The sequence below is a fragment of the Mytilus californianus genome, unplaced genomic scaffold (genome assembly GCF_021869535.1).
Source record: "Mytilus californianus isolate M0D057914Y unplaced genomic scaffold, xbMytCali1.0.p SCAF_4, whole genome shotgun sequence".
Taxonomy (NCBI): domain Eukaryota; kingdom Metazoa; phylum Mollusca; class Bivalvia; order Mytilida; family Mytilidae; genus Mytilus; species Mytilus californianus.
This window is the reverse complement of record NW_026262690.1, coordinates 81,462,484-81,484,181: the sequence shown is the minus strand read 5'-3', so window position 1 is coordinate 81,484,181 and position 21,698 is coordinate 81,462,484. Positions and strand designations below refer to the sequence as shown.

General features: G+C 31.3%; 2 protein-coding genes across 2 annotated transcripts in view; one reads left to right on the top strand and one right to left on the bottom strand.

The window, feature by feature from the left end:
• Window positions 1–1,030: 1,030 nt before the first annotated feature.
• Window positions 1,031–17,661, bottom strand: LOC127738677 (THUMP domain-containing protein 2-like). The gene is made up of 10 exons (XM_052250005.1): window positions 17,490–17,661; window positions 15,789–15,927; window positions 12,737–13,437; window positions 10,266–10,343; window positions 9,279–9,331; window positions 8,644–8,731; window positions 6,726–6,797; window positions 5,588–5,699; window positions 4,047–4,167; window positions 1,031–2,036 (listed from the first exon to the last, which is right to left on the bottom strand). Exons 1-10 carry the CDS (start codon window positions 17,571–17,573, stop codon window positions 1,268–1,270), a joined length of 2,217 nt encoding a protein of 738 aa, XP_052105965.1. The 5' UTR covers window positions 17,574–17,661; the 3' UTR covers window positions 1,031–1,267.
• Window positions 17,662–17,725: 64 nt separating this feature from the next.
• LOC127737099 (claspin-like) overlaps window positions 17,726–21,698 on the top strand; it is a 38,518-nt gene continuing 34,545 nt past the window's right edge. Inside the window, exons 1-5 of the mRNA XM_052247631.1 lie at window positions 17,726–17,807; window positions 19,490–19,589; window positions 20,270–20,322; window positions 20,909–20,960; window positions 21,403–21,449. Of these exons, the coding sequence (XP_052103591.1) occupies window positions 17,787–17,807; window positions 19,490–19,589; window positions 20,270–20,322; window positions 20,909–20,960; window positions 21,403–21,449 (273 nt within the window). The 5' untranslated portion in view covers window positions 17,726–17,786. The remainder of the gene's footprint in view (window positions 17,808–19,489; window positions 19,590–20,269; window positions 20,323–20,908; window positions 20,961–21,402; window positions 21,450–21,698) is intronic.

Sequence of the window (21,698 nt, the reverse complement as noted above, 5' to 3'; positions counted from 1 at the left end):
ATATCATAGGAAACATATGTACTAAGTTTCAAGTTGATTGGACTTCAACTTCATCAAAAACTACCTTGACCAAAAACTTTAACCTGAAGCGGGACAGATGAATGAACGGACGGACGCACAGACCGAAAAACATAATTCCCCTGCTATTGTAGGTGGGACATAAAAAAAAAACATGGCTGATAAAGGCAATCTTTTATTCTTATTGCCTTATTTTCAAAAATCTCTGACATAAGGGGATTGATGAATAACAAATCCATCTGAAGCAAAAAGTTTTCTTGCTCAATTGCTTAAAAAGTACAGAAGGATGCCGATATCATTTACATAATAGATGAATGATACTGGCTACCTGGAGCCTCTTTGTTCACATCTGGTTTATAAAAGAGGGTCTGGATAGGGAGGTCTTCATTTCTGTAACCTTTAAACTTTAGGTTATTTTTCTCTATTCTCTATCTTTTGACCCATTATTCTATATTCTTTATTTTTTTTGGTCCATTTTTAGCTATTAAACATGGCCGAAAGGCCAAGTGAGCTTTTCTCATCACTTGGCATCCGTTATCGTCATCCTTTAACTTTTACAAAAGTCTGCTCCTCTGAAACCACTGAGCAAATTTTAACCAAACTTCGCCACAATCATCATTAAGGTATCTAGTTTTAAAAATGTGTCTGATGACCCTGCCTGCCAACCAAGATGGCAAACATGGCTAAATATAGAACATAGGGTTAAATGCAAGTTTTTTCTTATTATTTGAAAACCGCTATAAATAGAAAAATTCTGACAGAGCAAAAATGTTCAGAATGTTGAGCTCTAACTATGTCCATTAACGTCAAAACTGTCAGACGACTTCTGATAGAAGTAATTGCCCCTAAATGAAGAATATTACCCTTCTTAAAATCGTTTTCCTAAAATCTCAAAAATTATAACAGATAGACAAAAACTTTTAATGGCAAAAATGATCAGCAAGACAAGATCTACCAATAAGTCAAATTAGACAACTATCTACAAAAGTTCAAACGAAGAAAATAAAAGCAATTATAGGTAAAGCCAACTCTGCAGCAGTTTATTTTTTCATGATTTCCTCATTTTTTATGTTTTCATATGAGAGAAGATTTACTTTTGACATATTTGCTAAGAATTATATTTGCATTGTTTTGCTTCTCATGTAACTTGCATGAATAAACACTCAAGTAACTTTGTTGATTTACACTATATACTATCAATATGCAAAGTATATAGATATTACAAATTGAAAGACATTTTTCTTAAATTTTACTCAATACTTTTATGAAGTATACAAATATATGCATGAGTTTCTCCTAATTTCATATAATGACTGTCAACATACAACAATTTCATAAACATTAACTCATCATTTTTAAAAGTGTCTTCAACTGAGTTCACCCAATCTGCAGTTCTATCTGTTTTATTTGCTAATATGCTTTTATGATGCCTTTTGCTTATCAAGTCTTTTACTTCAATACCCGTTTGGCTTCCTGAGTCTTCATCAATTGCAGTACAAGATTTGTCTCTTTTTTCCTTCTCTAATGAATTTGAATCTTGATTAACAATATCATTTTGCAAGTTAGAGTTATCGATTGTACTTTTGAGATTACTTTTATCTAGTTGATCTGTCTGTAATGGGTTATCTCCCATCTCAATGTCATTTTCCTGTTTTTGATCTGTATTTTGATTTACACTTGTCCTTAAAGATTGATCTGTCTTTGATGGGATTTCTCCCATCTCAATGTCACTTTCCATTTCCATATCGTTTTTCTGTTTGGAGTCTTCATTTGATTTCTGGAGATTATCTACCAGTTCAGTTTTCAAAGTATTATCTCCTTTCTGAATATCATTATCAATGTTCCTTCTAATTTCACTGTTTGAACATGTTGAAGAACCTTTTTCATCTGTTTTAACATTTTTTTCTAAAATAACATTTTCCTGCTTGGATTTATTTTTCTTTGAAAGAGTTTTTAACAGGAATCGCTCCATTTCAGGACTTGTCAAAAGAACTACATTTCCATCTGGTTTTAGTATTCTAAAAGTAAAAAAAAAGACATGTGAATTTATTGTGAAGGCAATCAAACCTTTCCCGAGAATCAGTTAAGAGTTTTCCTTTCCATTTAAATTTTAGCAAAGTGTACTGTCTCATTGAACAGATACAATAGCTATTGTTCTCTCAATGGGAACTTTTTATTTCACCTTGAAAAAAATAATCATCCATTGATTAATTTCGAAAAAAAAAAATCATAGTGATGAAAAAATTCGTAAGGGTTCCGCGGAACCCAGTGTCTCGCCTACTTTTGCTGTTAATTGCAGGCTCAACAAAAATGAGGAAAAAAATTAATAAAAATATTCCTCTCTATACTATCTTTTGATTGTAAGTAGCTTCTGTCCAAGTTTGGTAAAAATCCAGGATGGTTTTTGAATCTAATAAATGTTTTTAAAACTTTAACTGCAGACTGTATGTAAAGTTAACTGGAAGAAAAACTAAGTCCATTTATAAGTAAAATACGGAAAAAATGGAACATATTTTTATCAAAATTTTCTTCTAGATACTATCTTATGATCATAAATAAGCTTCTGTCCAAGTGTAGTACAAATCCAGGATAGTTTAAGAAAGTTGTTAAAATTTTAAAAACTTTAACCACAGAGTGAATGTAATGTTAACTGGCAGAAAAACTAAGTCCATTTATAAGTAAAATACGGAAAAAATTGAATTTTTTTTTTACAAAATTTACTTCTGAATACTATCTTATGATCATAAACAAGCTTCTTTCCAAGTTTGGTAGAAATCCAGGATAGTTTAAGAAAGTTATTAAAATTTCAAAAACTTTAACCACAGAGTGAATGTAATGTTTCCTGGCAGAAAAACTAAGTCCATTTATAAGTAAAATACGGAAAAAATGGAATTTTTTTTTTAACAAAATTTACTTTTGAATATAATCTTATGATCATAAACAAGCTTCTGTCCAAGTTTGGTAGAAATCCATGATAGTTTAAGAAAGTTATTAAAATTTCAAAAACTTTAACCACAGAGTGAATGTAATGTTTCCTGGCAGAAAAACTAAGTCCATTTATAAGTAAAATACGGAAAAAATGGAATTTTTTTTTTAACAAAATTTACTTTTGAATATAATCTTATGATCATAAACAAGCTTCTGTCCAAGTTTGGTAGAAATCCATGATAGTTTAAGAAAGTTATTAAAATTTCAAAAACTTTAACCACAGAGTGAATATTTGTGGACGCCGCCGCCGACGACGACGCCGACAGAATGTAGGATCGCTATGTCTCGCTTTTTCGACAAAAGTCGAAGGCTCGACAAAAACAGGAACCAATGCTGAATTATTGCACATATTGTCAAAACAAGAAATATCAATTACAAAATGATATCAATAATAGACTACTGAAAAACACATTGTTATCTATTTGGTCAGTACAGGAAAATAAAACTTGCAAAAAAGAAGATTCTGAAGACAATTTTTCAATGGAATGGTTCCTTATGCAAAAAAATTCAAATGGCCAGGTTAAATCCAACTGATTTTGGGGAAAGGTTTTATTTCCTTCACAGTAAATGGTATTAAGGTTCATACGGTAATAATGTTGGTTAGAATCATCAGACCAACTGCTGTGCCCAAGACTGTACTTTATTCTATATCTTCACCTATATCAACCTAGGACAACAGGTAAAACCAAATACTTGTTCTGAACAGAAATTTCATAGAGTATTAAACAGCTGACCAATACACCATTTCATTACTATTGAAACTTTGCTGATCAACTAAGAATTGGAGAAATTGGAAACACAGTATGTTTGCTCATTTGTAGATCTCATATAGCTGATATTTTTTTCTTATTTCTCTCTTTCTATTATATTTTATAGTCTTAAAAAATCCAAATATGCAAAAAATTAGCAAAACATAATTTAGGGCAAATGAATAAAATGAATGAAATGAATGAAATTACAAAATATCCTATTAAAGGTTACAAGGTACTTACTGCAAGGAATTAAAATAATTCTAAACAGGGTAGCTATAAAAAGTTCACCTTGTTACTTCATTGAGAAATCTTGTGTAGAAATGTTCAAGATCACAGTCAACCTTATGTTGTTTTCCAAATGGAGCATCACACAAAACATGGTCTATGGAATTATTAAGTAGAGGCAACTCTGAAAACATAAAATGCTTTAAAGAATATCATTGCTAAATAAGTTGTACTTTTGTGTTAAAAAAAAAAAAACAAGACTATTCAAAGTGAAGGCCAACAATATCAATAATGTCAGCTGTGATTACCATACCATGCTTTCTGTAATAGCAAGTACATTTAACCAGCATTTTCGAATTGTACGCTGTCTATTATTTCTCTGTTCAAATGAGTGGTCTTGGACCTATGAACTAGATAAGAAATAGGGGAGGTTTGTGTCCAAATCAAGACATGGAAAGATCTTGTGGTCATGGATACATACATATAATCCAGAGAATACATTGAATATCAGCAAACGCTATATGAACTGTATATACAACTTCAGACAGGATTTTACCCATTTAATCTTTAAAAACCTAAACTGCACGACTTTCAACCTTTTAATTCTCATGAAAAATTAGTTTGATCTTTAAGTGACATGTTTATGGACCAATTAACATCTCTGATGATTGTTAATCTGTTGATCATTCGATCTTGGGTTAAATAGTGTCATCACTTCTGATGACACGTGTGCAACAATTAAAATGATTACTTTGCAATTTCATTCAATAGAGACAATTTGTAAGCATAAATGAATCAGCTTATTTCTGAAAGCAAGTATTTTATTAAAAATTTGATGCATGTTGTTAGTAATGAAAGACGAACAAGTAAGTGAAAATGAACACCTGATTTTGCAATGTCACATAAATCATCATAAAACAACATATGATTATTTTCATGAATCTTCGTTTCTTATGGCTTCAATTGTCCACTCAATTGTTTTCAGAAAAATAAAATCCATGAATTTAAGAACAAACAAACATGTAATTTTTACTAAAAATAAGAAAAATTGATGCCCACGAATGAAGGTACATTCACAGTATTTGGACTATTGTGTTGGTCATTGTTGTTTGTATGTCCACTTGTCCACCAGAGGTATTGGTTGTTGGTGTGGTTTTTTGTACTGTCCAATATTTCTCCTTGTTATTATTGTTCATAAAATATTTCCAGTCACACTGTAGAATCTCATTAGTATTTCAAATACTAGTTTTCATATTTACTGAATCAAAAGACAGAATATGCATGTAGATTAATTTTTGTTAAAAAAAACCCCACTAGAATATACACAATTTTACTAATATCAAAAACAGGCTAAACTGGAAATATTACATGGTAACATACATGGTATCAAAAGATGGCACTTGGAAAATGGGTTAACCATCTATAGATGCAGAATTGTTCTTAAATTTCCGATGTATAAAATAGTCTTTAACACCCATTCATAGTTTAGATTTCAAAGTGCTTTCCATGGGTCCCATGTATGTTTTATGGAACAGCCCTACTATACATTTAGGACAAACTGCATTCATATATTACTATATTTGAAAAAATAAAAATTTGCTTACCTAACACACTACCTTTAAAGATATGAACATTGCCCTGTTTGGCAAAGTGAATGTTGTCTGTGGCAAACTTAATCTGGTTATCATCTTTGTCACTGCCAATGTATGTAACTGTCTGTAAAAAAATGGTATATGTACTGAAATTGATCACATAAATATTCATTGTGTATCTATTGAAATAAAATGAAGTTGCACAGCATACCCCACTCTTAACTCCAAGTATCAGAAAACAAGAAACAGGTGCCTGACAACTTATCAAGATCAAGCTGCTGACCAAGTATAAAGTCATTCAGTTTAGTAGTTCCTGAGAAAAGTATGTTTTCATTCAAATTATAGACAAATTGGAAAGACTATCTATTGATCCCCTTACCCCTATGCCTTTGACTATTCCATCAGTAGAGGGAGGTTCATAAGGAAGTCTTTCTATAGAATAAAGTATCTGCGCACAAAAAGTATATAGTATTTATTATTATTCGTTGGATACCAATTTTCGTGGATTTCGTGGGTATAGGTAAACCTTGAATTTAAATGTTCCATGATTTACAAATTTTCTATTGGTTTGTAAGCAAACTTTGGCAAAACCACGAAATTAAATATCCAGGAAAATGCAAGATTTCCTCAATCCATGAAAATTGATACCCATAAAAATAAATGAATTCACAGTAAGTGTCTGACAGATCTGAAAATTGTCCACACTTGCTCATCACTATCAAGCTGCTGACCAAATATGAGTAATTCTGTTCAAACGTTCCCAAGAATAGTGTGACAAAATATTTGTTGGGCAAAGAGAAGGACTGACAAAGCGATTGCATTATAGCCCTACTGCATATATTTTATCTAAATTAGTTATTCTTGATTCATTAATTTTCTGTTTTGCTGTTCGGCCTTTTGTCGGCTGGTCATATTTTCACTAAAACAGTAAGAGTTTTGGTCAAATATTGGAGATCACTAAGTTTCCTATTATAATCTATTTGGACGATGGTTTTGGATTAACTGTACAGTTTAAAACAGATACACAATCAACAGTTACTGCAAGCAACCTAATCTATATCTAGATTTTTGTGTCTTTCTTATACTGAGGATTTTAATAAAGAAATGCTTTTAATTCAGAAGAGCATGACAAGGAATCATTTAACTTTACCTTATTTTCATGAGCTGACTCCACTAAAATGGTAGCTTTTCCACACATTGGATCCAAAACAATATCACCTGTCTACAAACAACTGAATGCATTTAGTAACTTATTCTGTAGAAACCTGTAGATATTGAGGAACTGAATTTATTTTTCTTAAATTGTGTAACTGTATAAACACATTGACTTTCCAATGTTGAGTATTGAAATAAAAAAAAGAATCAAAAGTTGAAGTAAAACATACAATAATATAGAATTTGTGTCATTTTTATTTTATTTGAAGACTACAGTTGTAAAGCAAAATATTAACTTAAATCTCACTATAATGATTTGAAAATTATTGCTGGCTGTAGAAATAATAAGAATGCATGCTTGGTTTGCTCAACATACCCCCAGACGTGATTCAAAGTATTGGAAAACAGGAAGAAGTGTAGGGGTATAAAAAGCTACAGCAGATAAGATTATTTATAGGCTTACTAAAAAAAAAAAAGAAGAATGTGTCCATAGGACACAGATGATGCCCCCCCTTGCATATTACGTTATAAAGGGGCATAACTTGAGAACGGTAAAAGTGACGCCACCCAAATTTAAACTTTTGTGGTAATAAGCATTGTGTATAAGTTTCATAACATTTGGTTGAGGCAAAATAAAGTTAGAGAACGAATCAATTTTGGGACATACGTACGGAAGGACAAAAGTAACACTTCATGCTCCCTCCGGTGATGGCAGGGGCATAACAACAATATTTGAAAGGTGTTTCCATACTTATGTATAGTTAAATCTTATATGTAAAATGTTAAAACAGAGATAATCAGGCATTTCCAGGAAAATTTCTGCGAGAATCAATTAACAAGTTTTTAAGCTGACGTAAACAAGGAATAAATACAACACACACAACAAAACATACACAGTATATATTGGAACCTTTGATTCCTATTAAAATTAATCTTATGGAAGTAAGCTTGACATTGTGTTAGATTTTGTTAACCCTTTTGCCGACGAATCCCGGTTTACCGGGATTCACGCTTCAGACAGCTGACGATGAGTCCCGGTTTACCAGGATCGGAATACCTCTTTTACATTTCCCACTTAAAACATTGAAAACACAAGTTATCTTTCTTTGTTGAATACCCAGATGAAAGTGTAAACATAGCGCTTCCGTTTGTTGAAAACCGTGTCAAAATCAGATGAAATTTACGGATTTTGCTAGAATTTGAAATAAGGAAACATTTTTTTTGAAAGAATATGGAAGAATTGAAGCCAGACTACTATACTTTTTTGACATAAAATGTCGTTTTATGTACAAAAACACTTGGAATGGACATCGATCAGTGTAAGGAATTTGTACGTTTTGGGTTAAAAAATTACGATTTTGGGTCAAAAAGTCGAATTTTGAAATTTCATCTCTCTAATGCCGAAAATTTGTAAATTTTGATTTTTTATGAAGAAAAAATGATCAAAACATTAACAAAACTGTGTCCATGGTGTAAGTGAATAATTTAAAGACATAAATAACTACAGACAAGTTTTTATTGATATTTAATATGAAGATCTCCCACTTGTGTCATAATAGCCAGGGAAGCCATCGTCTCAGAGTAGCTACTGTCAGGCCGGCTATCGGTGAAAGGGTTAAACACCAATATGTGACTGGCTTATCAAATATGTAATATTATGTAAGATATTGTTAATCACCAAACTGTCCTGCTGAATTTACCTTCAATGGAAGTAGGCTTGACATTATATAAGATATTGTTAATCACCAAACTGTCCTGTTAAACTTACCTTCAGTGGAAGTAGGCTTGACATTATATAAGACATTGTTAATCACCAAACTGCATGAACTGTCCTGTTAAACTTACCTTCAATGGAAGTAGGCTTGACATTATATAAGATATTGTTAATCACCAAACTGTCCTGTTAAACTTACCTTCAATGGAAGTAGGCTTGACATTATATAAGATATTGTTGATCTCAAACCAAAATGTCTAATGTAACTTCTGTTGGACAGTGGAGATCTTAAATATATACGAAATGAACTTATTAAATCTGTCTGATATACATTGATATAGTTTCAAGGTGGTCAGTTTTATTGATGGAGAAAACAGGAATGAAAATGGTAAATCATTGACACACATAGAGTAAGTTACAAATAGTTTATAAATATGTACATCTCAAGTAGGACTCCTTTCTTCAAATGACCAGAGATATTCTCAAATCCCTACTCTTGATATTGAAGGTTGAAGCAATCTTCTCATACAGATGATATCACTATCAATCAAGCACAAACAAAGGCCAATGACAAATACCTGACTGTACATATAATCAGTCTTTGACACATTTAATTAAAATTGAATTTTCAAAGTGCAAGCAATGTATCAAACAAAAATGAAGGACCACTTTTAGTCATGGTTAAATGAATTCAAAAATTATTGTTGAAAATCAGAAATGCCTGTGTGATAAATTTTACAGTCCAAACTTCATATACATAATCATATTGAATGTTATACAATTGACTGTCCCTCTGGTATCTTTCGTCCCTCTTTTATACAAAAAAGTTCTTACTTCATGATTGGGATTCCTAATACAACACATTTATCATTGACATGGCAACTGATCTGTAAATAAAAAGTAGATTCAATCGAATACTGTTAATTCAGAAAGTTTGCTTAAATTAAAAATTGCAATTGAACAATGGACAAAAATATGAAATTAATTATTGAGATTTCAGGAAATTTTGCATTCACTTTTTCAAAATTTAAAATGAGAGTTTTAAATTCTTGTGAAACCTTCCTGTTGCAATTTTTGCAATGATAAAATCAGCATTCTTATATGACATTCTTCTTTCGCTTTGGAAACAAAGCCATGTTCTAATTGCGATAGAACATGGGTTGCACATGATTGATGTCACAACTGTAATTGCAACGTTAGTTGCATTTTGAACAACGCCGGAGATCAAAATGGACATTTGTGTTGGTGTTGCTCGCTAGGAAATTAAATAAAATCTTTCTAAAAGTAAGTTTACATGCATCTGTTCATTTTTTATCCAGAAACGGTTGATTTTCTATATTGTTTTGGCTTCATCAATTCAAAATGACTGCCTTTTAGACGTGTATTATAGGACCTCTTCGAAGTACCGGTACAAATGTTCTAATTTTTCCTATTAGAGACGAAATAATTCTGTCATGCCATGCTCTATGCTCATTTTAATATGGGTAGGCATTATATTTTTATACTAACACTAACACTCTCTATAAAGATATTGAAAAATATAATGCCTTTTCATGTTAATATGAGCATAGAGCATGGCATGAAAGACTTATTTCTTAATCGTGTAATGGAGAATCTGAAAACTGAACCATGAACATAAAACTTAATTTATGTGATTGAAGTATGAAATTCAGGTCAGAGTGACATGCTTTATAGGTTGCTCACCTATTTGCAAAATGGTACTACATTTACCTATGGGAGATGAGAATTGAAATAAGTTGTGGTTGTAGTGTCCTTATTTTCGTTAAAAGCTGGTTATCTCACCAAGTCAATAATAATTACCTCTATATCAGGGGAGCGCAGGTTAACTTTCCAATTCAGCAAATTCTTCAGTTTAGATCCAATGCTTATCTGAAGATCCTTCAAAAATGTAAAATAAACTACATGTTAATGTGTTGGGACAAAAGAAATGCCCTCACCAGAATATAAGGCAAACTTGGCTCTCACCAGAATAAAAGGCAAACTTGATCAGTAACTTAACCTATATACATTTACAAAAACAAAAAAATTGCCATGAAATTTCCTGACTTCAATCATTTAATCATTACATAAGTAAAGGGAAGTAATTTGATCATAGGTGTACTGGCACTGTTTAAAAACCTAAACTCAATTTGTTATTTATCATTTTGAAGGTACGTTTTATAACACAGGCATTACTGCATGTATGATTTTAAAAAAACTTTTTTGTTTGTCAAAGTCAGACTTAAATGAAAGTCTAAAACATTTAATTCCATCTAAAGTTGATCAACCAGAATATAAACTGTAAGCTCCACTGAAATCTTATCATAACATAATTATTAATCTAGATCAAATTCTTTTCAATTTATTCTGCACTGTTTTTCCAAAGAATGGATAGAATATAAACAATGGTATTACAATATGCTACCGCCTTGTAATATTTTTAGCAATAAAAAATTAAGTTCTAAATATCCTTTGAATGCAGAAGCTTTAAGAGAATAAATAAAGTGTTCAAATGTATAACTATCACACAAGTTCTCAAGATAGTCTTGTCCTCAATTTTATACAATGTCACAATCTGTTTCTACCGATAAATATTATTTTAGAACTAAGCAGAATATTTAATATTAGGGCTGACTTACAAAAACATACATGGGACTTTGAAATCTCAACTATGGCCATGATGGGTGGGCATTTTTGTACAGTAATAATGTAAGAGAAATTCTAAAATTGCCTTTTTAGATACATGTAATTAGCCCATTTTCAAAAAGCCTCTCCTAGATAGGTTTTAGTATGACAGCCCTTAATTTTATCCTCCATTTCTAACGTGATGTCTAATTATTTAAACCGTTATATTCCTATTTATCATATGGTACTATTACAAATGATTCCCCACAATTAATACACATTTCTAGGACTGAATAGAAAATTTTGTTGAACAGCTGTGTCAGCAGTCTTGTTCATGTATAACCAGTACCTTCTTTTATTCATATAGTAAAATACAAAGTCAGATTTTCTATTCTAGAAAAGATCTTACAAGATTATAACATGTTCAAAGTATCAAAAATGCTTTATGGCTACAGTGCATATAGTTGTGAAAGAATAGTGTTGACATTTTTGTCTTTTTATGCTTTTTATCATTGAAATGTATTACCTTTGAATACACATACTTTGAAAACCGAGCATGAGTAGCTTACATTGTCTTTTTTTAAGAGCAATGTTTTGATATAGGGTTTCCATTTGTTATCATAACAAAATAGTTAACCGTCAACTGTTCATTTACTTTATAAACAGGATTTCAGGTTGTTGCTATCAACAGAAGCTGTTGCTAGGGGAAAATAATGTATAAAATAATTTTCCATAATATATTCCAATATACGAGTCCTGTTGTTTAACCTGTAAAAACATTATTTTTTCAATCATATTCACAATTTTCTTTGGTTGCTATGGAAATAATTCTGTTGCTGTGATAAAAAAATTCTTTTTCATTAACTTTGTCTTTTTGGACAATTTTATAAAGAAAATGATGATTATTCATAGACATTCGATTATCTCATTGTTTCCTTAGAATTAAATTGATATTACAAGATTCAACCCAAAATTTAACCATTTTCATTATATTTGGATAATTCCGTTACCATGGCAACAATATTAAAAACTTTTTTGTGTGTGTAAATTTAAAGATCTGACTCAGATGTATAACTGACAAAAATTTCAAATGTTTAACTGGTCTATTTAAGGTACAGTTAATATTTCATTAAAGTAAGCATATTTTCAGCATTTTATTAAAAAATCCTATGCAAATCAAGCATGTAGAAAAAAAATTTCCATGGAGAAAAGGGTTAAAGACAAGTTGTTATACTATATGATATAAAGCGTATCAGTTTTATATGATGAAGTGTTTTACTGTGTGTATTGTTGTGTTTCTTTATTGTACATTGGCTAGAGGTATAGGGGGAGGGTTGAGATCTCACAAAACATGTTTAACCCCATCACATTTTTGCACCTGTCCCAAGTCAGGAGCCTCTGGCCTTTGTATGTCTTGTATGTTTTTTTGATTTTGGTTTATTTGTATGTTTTGGAGTTTAGTGTGACGTCCATTTTCACTGAACTAGTACATAATTTTATTTAGGGGCCACGTGAGGACCACCTCCGGGTGAGGGATTTTCTCGCTGCGTTGAAGACCCATTGGTGGCCTTCGGCTGTTGTCTGCTCTTTGGTTGGGTTGTTGTCTCTTTGACATATTCCCCATTTCCATTCTCAATTTTATTTTATTTATCAATAAAATGCATTACCTGAGCATACACATATTTGGCAACTGAACCTGTGCAGCGACAAGTCACTCTAAAAGTAAAGCCTAACTTTCCTTTTTTCTTTGCTGGTCTTTCTGGACTTTCACTGATAGAACTACATCTTCTCTTAACTGGTTTGGTAGATCCAAGAGGTAGTTCTGACTTTGATAAACCATCTTGTGATTTTTCTGATTCACTTTTTGGGGTTTCTGTCAGTACATCTTGTTTTTCAGTAACAGATATGCTCAATCTATCAGTTTCTTTTGTTTCAGTGTCATGCTTATCACATTCAATGTTTTTGATTTTATCCAAAATGTTTTGCTTTTCTGTAATAGGTAAACCTGCCTTGTTTGTTCCCATAGAATCAGCTTGTTGCAAGTCAGATTTATCATGCTGAATATCCATAGGTTCATTTTGCTTTTCTGTGGTGGATGAGCCGGCTTTGTCTCGTTCTGATGTGTTTGTTGTTATTGTTTTGTTGCTTTCTAAATTCTGTAAACAATCCACTGATGATTTCTCGAAGACCCTAGAACATGCAGAAGTAGATTGATGTTTTGACTCTGGAGAACTTCCATCTATCATGGCTATGTTCTGTACTTGTAATACCTCATGAGGGATCTGATGGATGACAGGATCTTTCCATATCTCATCATTCATAATTGCACGTCTCACATGTACATATGAAATCCTATCATGTTGCTTTCCTGCAAAATGTGTGAATTATTGTAATCACAGGGATAATAATACAAGAATGGATCAAAGTAAAATTATGGCAATCTAGGAATTTAAATTTCATTTAAGATCGCAGTCAATAAATGAATCCAAATCATCACTCTGTGGTTCCATTCCTAATGTAAAAATATTCTTTTTTTTCAAATTCAAATTCACCATGTAATTTTACTAATTAAATTTCCCATTCGGTTTAATTTTTGAAATGAATAGATTTCACCTGAAAGTTATAAAAATATAAGATAAAGTAACTTGATGATAGTGAAATTTATCAGTTCACAAAATCTAGTTACATAATAACATACTGTAAAGTGTAAAGAATATTCAATATAAGGGAGACAAAAACTAATTTTCCCGAAGTTTTTGCAGTTCAAGATTAAAAGTTAACTGGCCTCACAAATAATCTCAACCTACTGGTACCTGGTTTAAACTTAAAATATCAGCTCAACATTTTAGACATAGCCATTACTAAATCATATTTTTCTGTTTTACCCAGTTTGTTTTATCTATATTAAGACTGCCCATGTCAATTGACCTAAGGTTTAATAGTCCATTTTCATAATACAGACTTTTGACTTTGGATTATATAATTTTTCAACAGGTTACCTACTCTGTGGAAGGACATCCTGGTACTCTTGTCAAGTAAGAGCAACCAAAAGAAGTAAAATCAAATATATAATCGTTGCAATTTGGGAGGAAAGTTTACTGTTATCCAAAGATTTTGTTGTATATAGAAAACATAAAACAGTTAATTTCCCCCCAAATTGTACTGATTGAAAGCTTAATTTTACTTCTTTACGTTGCTCTTACTTGACTGAGTACCAGGATGTCCTACCACAGAGTAGACAACCTGTCGAAAAAATATAAATTCAAGAGTCAAAAGTCTGTAATATGAAGATAGTCTATTAGACATAATTCTAAAACGAGACATCTGAAGAATCATTGTGCACAAGTTTGGTTCCAATAAGCCTGGGGGTGTAAAGAATTGTCATAATGAAAGGACTAATGTTCAGTAATGGTAAATTCTATTAAAATCAAATTGGTTAATACCAGTAGTATACTCAACAGACTGCAGGAGAGCCAGGAATTATTTTCAATGGCAGCACAGTTTTCCTCAGGCCAAAAGAAATTAATTGTGTGTTTCTGGTTTCCCGACCTTACCTCTGTTTCTGACGCCGACCCTAAACATTTTATTGACGATATTGAAAAAATTTTAAGATACATATTTTTCAGTCTTTCCAGATCCTATTATTCGTTTAGAATATTGATCCACAAAGCATTTGATAATTGTGACTAATACGCATAAGTAAAGAATATCAAAGACAAAGATTTTGAATAAACAAGCATGGCTTTTCGTCGACAATCATGCAGCGTAATAGCTGTCAAATATGCAAAATGTGATCACATGGATGCAAAAAATATAATGACATCGATCTGAATAATTACGATATAACAAACCTTTATGACGAACATCAAGATGGACCTATAGATGAAAAAAATACGAGAGCTCGAAGTTATGTTTTACTGTAATTTGTATGCTGCATTTTAACCCACTTTAAATAATTTTTTATTTCTAATTAGATTTTAATGTACATCATGTACACAGAAGTTATTTTGCAAGGATTTAACTGTATATAATGTTTTTTCTGGCATATTAATTTAAGGTTTAACCAACTTTTACATAGTAAGGTTGGTGTACTCCAACTAATGGAGGAAGTTATAGAGGAAAGAAGAAGAAGAATTTGACAAATTTTGGACCAAAAGTCAGAATCGTTCCAAGTTAGATAGACTGTATCTGTGGCTGATTTGATAAACAATTTTATAGTAAAATGTATTCAATTTACTGCCAATCTCAATTGTGCTTTTGTTGTAAAAATCGCTCTTGCGAATGTTATACAGAATTTTGATAAGGACGCAACAAAAACAGCTGTCAATGCTTTTGAGCTGTTGAGTGAATGATGGCCATAGGACAGACAATGTGTGACGAGAAAGAGAAAAACTAGACATCATTGAGATGGGAGCCATCTCTGTGGCCCCGCTGACCTTGAACTTTGACCTAGGAAGTTGTACAAACATTATGACACACCCTCTGGTGTTGGTTAATATACATGTCAATAATAAAAGCTCAAACCATATATTACAGCAAGGTCAAGGTAGTCCCTAGCATAAACTTAAAATGATATTTAATTTCCATCAATAAATGCTATATATATTTATGGAACTAACTTGTGGGCATAGTAATTTGCATATAAAACTGGTGAAAATTAACAACAAATTGTTTTTTTATTCAAGTTCTAACCAAACCATATGCCAAAAATATACATACTTTTGTTTATTTCTCGTATATTCTTCCAATCCAGTTGTAAGAGATGTACAAAGATTCTTTCTACAGATCTCAGTTTAACAATATGATGAATCTGTGAAATATTTGCATCAAAATAAACTTTACCATCAGAGACAACAATCTGGAATAAAAAAAAAATCACAATCATCAAAAAATTCTCATATCATTTACAGTCCAAACTAAAATAACATCAGTTTGAATAAACCTATAGTTGTTAATTTCTGTCATTTGGTCTCTTGTGGAGAGTTGTCTTATTTGCAATCATACCACATCTTCTTATTTTTATATGTAATATTCAGTAAAATATATGCAAATTACAAAATGTTAGCAAGTTTTTATGGGAGATACTCTAAAAGCATTGATCTTTTTAAATTTTGATCTTATCAATATCTACCTTTAAAAAATTCAAGAGAACGTATTTAAGCTGAAAGTATATTTCACCAACTATTAGGTATATTCAATTAAAGAAAACTTTGTAGCATGCATTAAAAAACAAAATTTTAGAAGAAATAATTCAAAAATTTAAATTTGGACATATTTTTTAGCCATTCAAAAAATACTACCTCTCTCCTTTCAAAACTCCTTACAAGAACAATGTTTAAAACAAATTGCAATTGGGTCTGAATTTTTAATGAACTGCAATAGGTGGAGAGAAACACTTACAATCAAGGCACAGTAATACTAAGTTACAGCATCATTCTGAATTGACCATTTTTTGTTTGAATCTGCCTAAATTTGTTCCAGACAAGTACAATTTTCAACAAATGTACACAGTTCAATGGCCATAAGAAATAAAGTTCCATAGAATATAAGATAAATTTTTTTTTAAATCTTGTGTACTATTTACAAATCTGCAATTATTATACAGATCTATTACAAGTGTTTGATTTCAACATGACAAATGTGAAGGAATAAAGAACAGAATGGTTGGCATGGGCAACATAGCTACTTAGCAGCAGATGAATATAAGTAAAGAAATGAAAATGTATGAAGTTGTTATTTATTTATTCTTTATTTGCCTCATTTATATTCCTTCAATCAAGTAATTATTTCCCTCACAATTGTTCTGTTGTAGTACTTTTAAATGTTTGTTGTTGTAATTTCATGTTGCCCCTTGTTGTCCCATTAATATGGAATAAAGTATACTTTATTCTATTCTATTCTTATCATTACTTTAATTATTTTGTTGTTGTCTTATTTCACTTTGATGTACATGTACATAAATAATAATACCTTGCAATGATAAGGTTAAATAGTGAAAGAACATAATTTGTCGTCTGCTACTGATGTATACAAAACCAATTTATGGAACTGCACTATTCGTCTCTGCTGTCAAGTATACATGCACATTCACTATTAAAATCAAATTGACAACGTTATACATGTAGTATACTCTCTTAGTAGATACACAGGGATTTGTTACAATTTGCCTGGTTTACTATCCATACAAACCCCGAAAAAACGTGTTTTTTTCAGGGTTCGTATGGATAGTAAACCCGGCAAATTGTAACAAACCCCTGTGGTAGATACATGCAGGCACCATGACATTCTAATTTCTATGTCTGTATGTTTACTGACTACTGTTAAGTGTTTTAAATGCGATTTCTAAATAAAAAAAAGGCATGTGGATTATTCTTATGTATTTGTTTGTGTACAGCTAATTTAAATCTCTTAAAAGGATACATTTTGTGCTTTCAGTTTTTCCTCTAATTCTGTTTTTATGAACTTTTCTGTTCCTCTTCCTCCAGTGCAATAAAATCTTATCATGTTGATGGCGGGAAGACATTAAAAACATATGACGTTTTCTTTAAATTATATGAATACGCTCCATAGAGCTCCGAATGTACAAGGAAGAAAATTGCTTGGAAAAAAAGTCGGAAACAATCTTCCGGAAGTTGCGCATATCATCTGCTCTGAAATTGCGCGCGAAATGGAAAAAGTGTAAACAACGAAAACTTGGAAAACAGTCTAGTTATTCAAATGGAACAAAGCATTCACACGGTAGTATAATTAAAAAGGAATAAACAAAATAATCCATGGTAGCTCTATTTGTTGATATCAATATCCCTCTGTTTACGTCTGATTTCAACTTGGATGTCGCTAATTTTACAAAAAATTATTGTTTCCAGCAGTACTGAACAAGCAGCTCTGCCTAAGAATTAATCCAGAGTCGGATTTAGGAGGGGGGGGGAGGTCATGATGCCCATCCCCCTTATGGAGCTACATAGACTGTTTACATGTCCCACTTCAAATGTTGCATAGTTGAACTTTGAGGGCCTTGCCCCTGCCCTCTTTTTCAAATTCCTTGATCCGCATCTGATATCTACATTAAACCTTGTTTTTAGCCACAATACTGTTGCAATATTGGTACAAAATTTTATTCCAGTAGTGTACTCAATGTCAATGGTATACCAGTATGATGTGATTTCCCAATACAGGAGGGGTCATGAAATAGTTCCTTTATATAAGTTCCAAATTGAAGAAATATTCTATGATAATATTTCCACTGGAACAATTATTACAGTAACTTGTTCCTTACGGAATAAAGTGTATAGAATATTTATCCAACAGGAACAGATATACTCATATGGCATTGTTTATATCAAATTTTCCAGGGGAACTTCTGTTAGGCGGAACAAATATACATTCACAATCACAGAGGACCAAATACTGTAATGTGGGCCTGGCATGACATGGACTTTTCATATCTGCACACTATTGTTGACATCTGTAGCAGCTTATCCTTCGAAACCACTAATTAAAATTAAATAAGTTCCACAAAATCTCCACCATACAAATTATTCCTTTTAGATCTGAATTATTTTAAAGGTTTTCCTTAGCAAATCATTGATCTAGAAGTGGTACTAATTTTGTATCCGCAACTCCTCCTTAAGGTTCATGTGGACCCTTTGGCTCAAATGAATGCATTTTCACATCAAAAGTACAGACAAAACTATGTATCTGGAAAAATTTTAAGGCATAGCATGCTCTACTTAAATAAAATTCAAATACATTTAGATAGAAAATTAAAAACTTAACTGGATTATGAATTTTCTTTCATTCCTCCAGAAGGTGCCAAAATAAACAAAGTTGGGAACGAGGTTTGAGAACTTCCCCGGCCCACAGGTAATTATTGAAGTGAACTGTATTGATTGACATGGACAATAGATAAATGTACCTGACAATAATTGGTGATTTAAACTGTGTACCTGAGTGGACCCTATCAAGTGAAACTCAACTGTTGGTTTATTTTATCATCTTCTGCAGGGACGAAAAAAAGTGCCCAGTAAAATCCATTTTCTAAAACATAAAATGCATTTGAATTTGATTTATCTAGGGCATGCTATGCCTTAAAAAAATTTCAGATGCACAGGTTAGTCTGTACTCAGAGTAAATTTTGAGGCGAAAACACAACCATTTTAGCCAAAGGGTCCACATGAACCTTAACAGCTCATTTGAATTACCTGAAATTTTCTCAGAACTTGGTCCATATAATTACATTGTCTACCTTCCAATGTTGAATCAATAGATGTAATACATGTAGGTATAGTTGTTCAAATGATGATAAAATAGGTCACTGCTATACAAAATCATGAATATCCCATTTCCAAAGTAAGATGAATCTATAAGGCATTGATTACCTAAAAATACATGTACATACATTATATGTTTCATAATTGTAGGAATCGGGTAACATTCATTCAGATGAATTGAAACTGGAAGACAAAAGTGATAAAGCAGATTCAGGAATGGACGAGGATAGTCAGCCATTTAATGAACAAGGTTAGAACAACATGGTATCTTTACTTGAGTGTGTACAAATGAAGTTAGTGACATATAGTTGCATACATCTATGTCATTTGGTCATGGATGGATTATTGTTTCATTAGCAATCATGATTGCTAATAAGACAACTATCCACAAGAGACCAAAGAACAAGGATGTAAACAAAAGGACACTGCACTGCCATAAACAATGAAATACACTCATACTGTATTATTAGCTATAAAAGGCACAACCATGACAAAATTTGCTTGTTTGCTACATGTAAGTTGACCATGAAATCAATTTTAATTTTGTTTACTACCTATTGAAAAAGTAACAAGTTATTTCTTGTCAATCAAATCATGGGACAGGTAACCAAAAATTACTGAAAAAACTCGCAAATAAATTTAAAATTGAGCCAATAGTTGTTAATTACTTATAGAAATATGTAAAATTGAGCCAATAGTTGTTACATGTAATTACTTATAGAAATATGTAAAAACCAAGTTTTATTATGGTAAAATCTTACATACATGTACATGTACCTTGAAAGTAGGAAGTTATTGTATTATGTAGACAACTAATGTACATTAATTTATTATTTTATGTTTTTTACTACAATTTTTTTTAACTCTAACTAAATCTTTGATATGATTTTGTCATCTGCTTTTATGAATAATTTTTGTGTGTGTTTAAAGGTAATGATGATGACGATGAAGAGGAAATTGTCACAAGGAAACCAAGAACAAAGGTATCATCTGTTACATTATAAATATTTCATATTAAATAAAAAATTGTGAAAAATTTATAAATCAGACTTATTTTAGAAAAGAACACCCTTTTAGCCTTAAACTTTCAATCTTAACATTCAGTATATTTTCCAGTTTTTTAACTGTCTAGGCCACTAGCCCAGATGGCATTGCATGTTATTAAAATCGTCACTATCATGTATAATTTGAAAACCTGATTAGTAAACTTTAAAATATTGCACTTAATGATGCTACTAATAAATTAACATGGAAGTGATCCAAATACTTGTTCTATTAGAAAAATGTCCAGATTGAAGGGAGATTTTCATATTAGTTGAAGAATCTATTGAAGTTAGATGTATACTTTTTCAAGCTCCCTCAAGACTGTTACAAGTCAATATTATGTGTTGATTCCAGATTTGTAGTACAGGTTTCTTTGTGTCTTTAATTTTAGTGTAAACAAAATATTTGTTCATCAGATAATTTATATACTTTTAATCAGCATTAAATGCTAAAAAAAACACAAGAAGATACATTAATTATGACTACTTATCATTTTGTAAGCAAATTTATTATTTTTATTACTAGAAAGCTATATTTGATGATGAAGATGATGAAGACAGTAAAGAGTCCAACAAAGGTTAGTTTCAAATAGAAGAGGTTACCAAAGACAGATTTAAAGTGTGATGCAAGTAAAAATTGGAAATGTATTTTATTTTTGTTTTGATATAGTTTTTGCAGTGTTTTAGAGGTTCTTTTTTGTAACAAAATATTAACAGAGCCCAAATTTTATAACTGATTTTGAATACAGCTGATTTATTTTACAGAAGTCAAAGTCTTAAGGAAATATTGATAAACCAGTGCATAGAGATTTCTTTCAAAACAGTTTTTGTTACGATGAAAATATAAATTGAGTAATAAAAAAATGGTTATGTAAAAAGGAAACAAAGATACATGTATCTGCAGATTTGTGAAACACTCATCGTAACTATTTTGAGAACACAGTTCTTTATACTTCTAAAAGGTTGGTGGCTTGATCAGATTGATCTATTAGATTTTTAAAACATGGATATCTTTTTCAGAGGAGAGAGGCGAAAATGCAGAATTGGTACCAGCTTCTACTTTAAAGGTAGGTGAACAGCAATTGTTCATCATAAATTTTTGGTAGTCAATAATACTGTTACTCACAGATTGTACCGATATGAGAAATTGCATATTTGTTGACTTTTATTTTAGTGAAATTATATTAATATATTCCAAGAAGTAGGTTTTAATAAAGCCCAAATATGGCCATTATATTTAGCTAGAATCAACAATTGATCAAGTTGTTTGTGATTGTCACAATGGTGAGAAATATCTCTCTGAATAATTTATTTTC

Bases quoted from the DNA above. Each gene is read 5' to 3' on its own strand.
- LOC127738677 (XM_052250005.1), bottom strand. From the start codon at position 17,573: ATGATAAGATTTTATTGCACTGGAGGAAGAGGAACAGAAAAGTTCATA. The intron at 8,732-9,278 runs GTAAGAACTTTT...TATATATTTAAG, and splicing joins TTAGGAATCCCAATCATGAA to ATCTCCACTGTCCAACAGAA. The intron at 6,798-8,643 runs GTAAGTTTAACA...AGTTGTTTGTAG, and splicing joins CAAGCCTACTTCCATTGAAG to ACAGGTGATATTGTTTTGGA.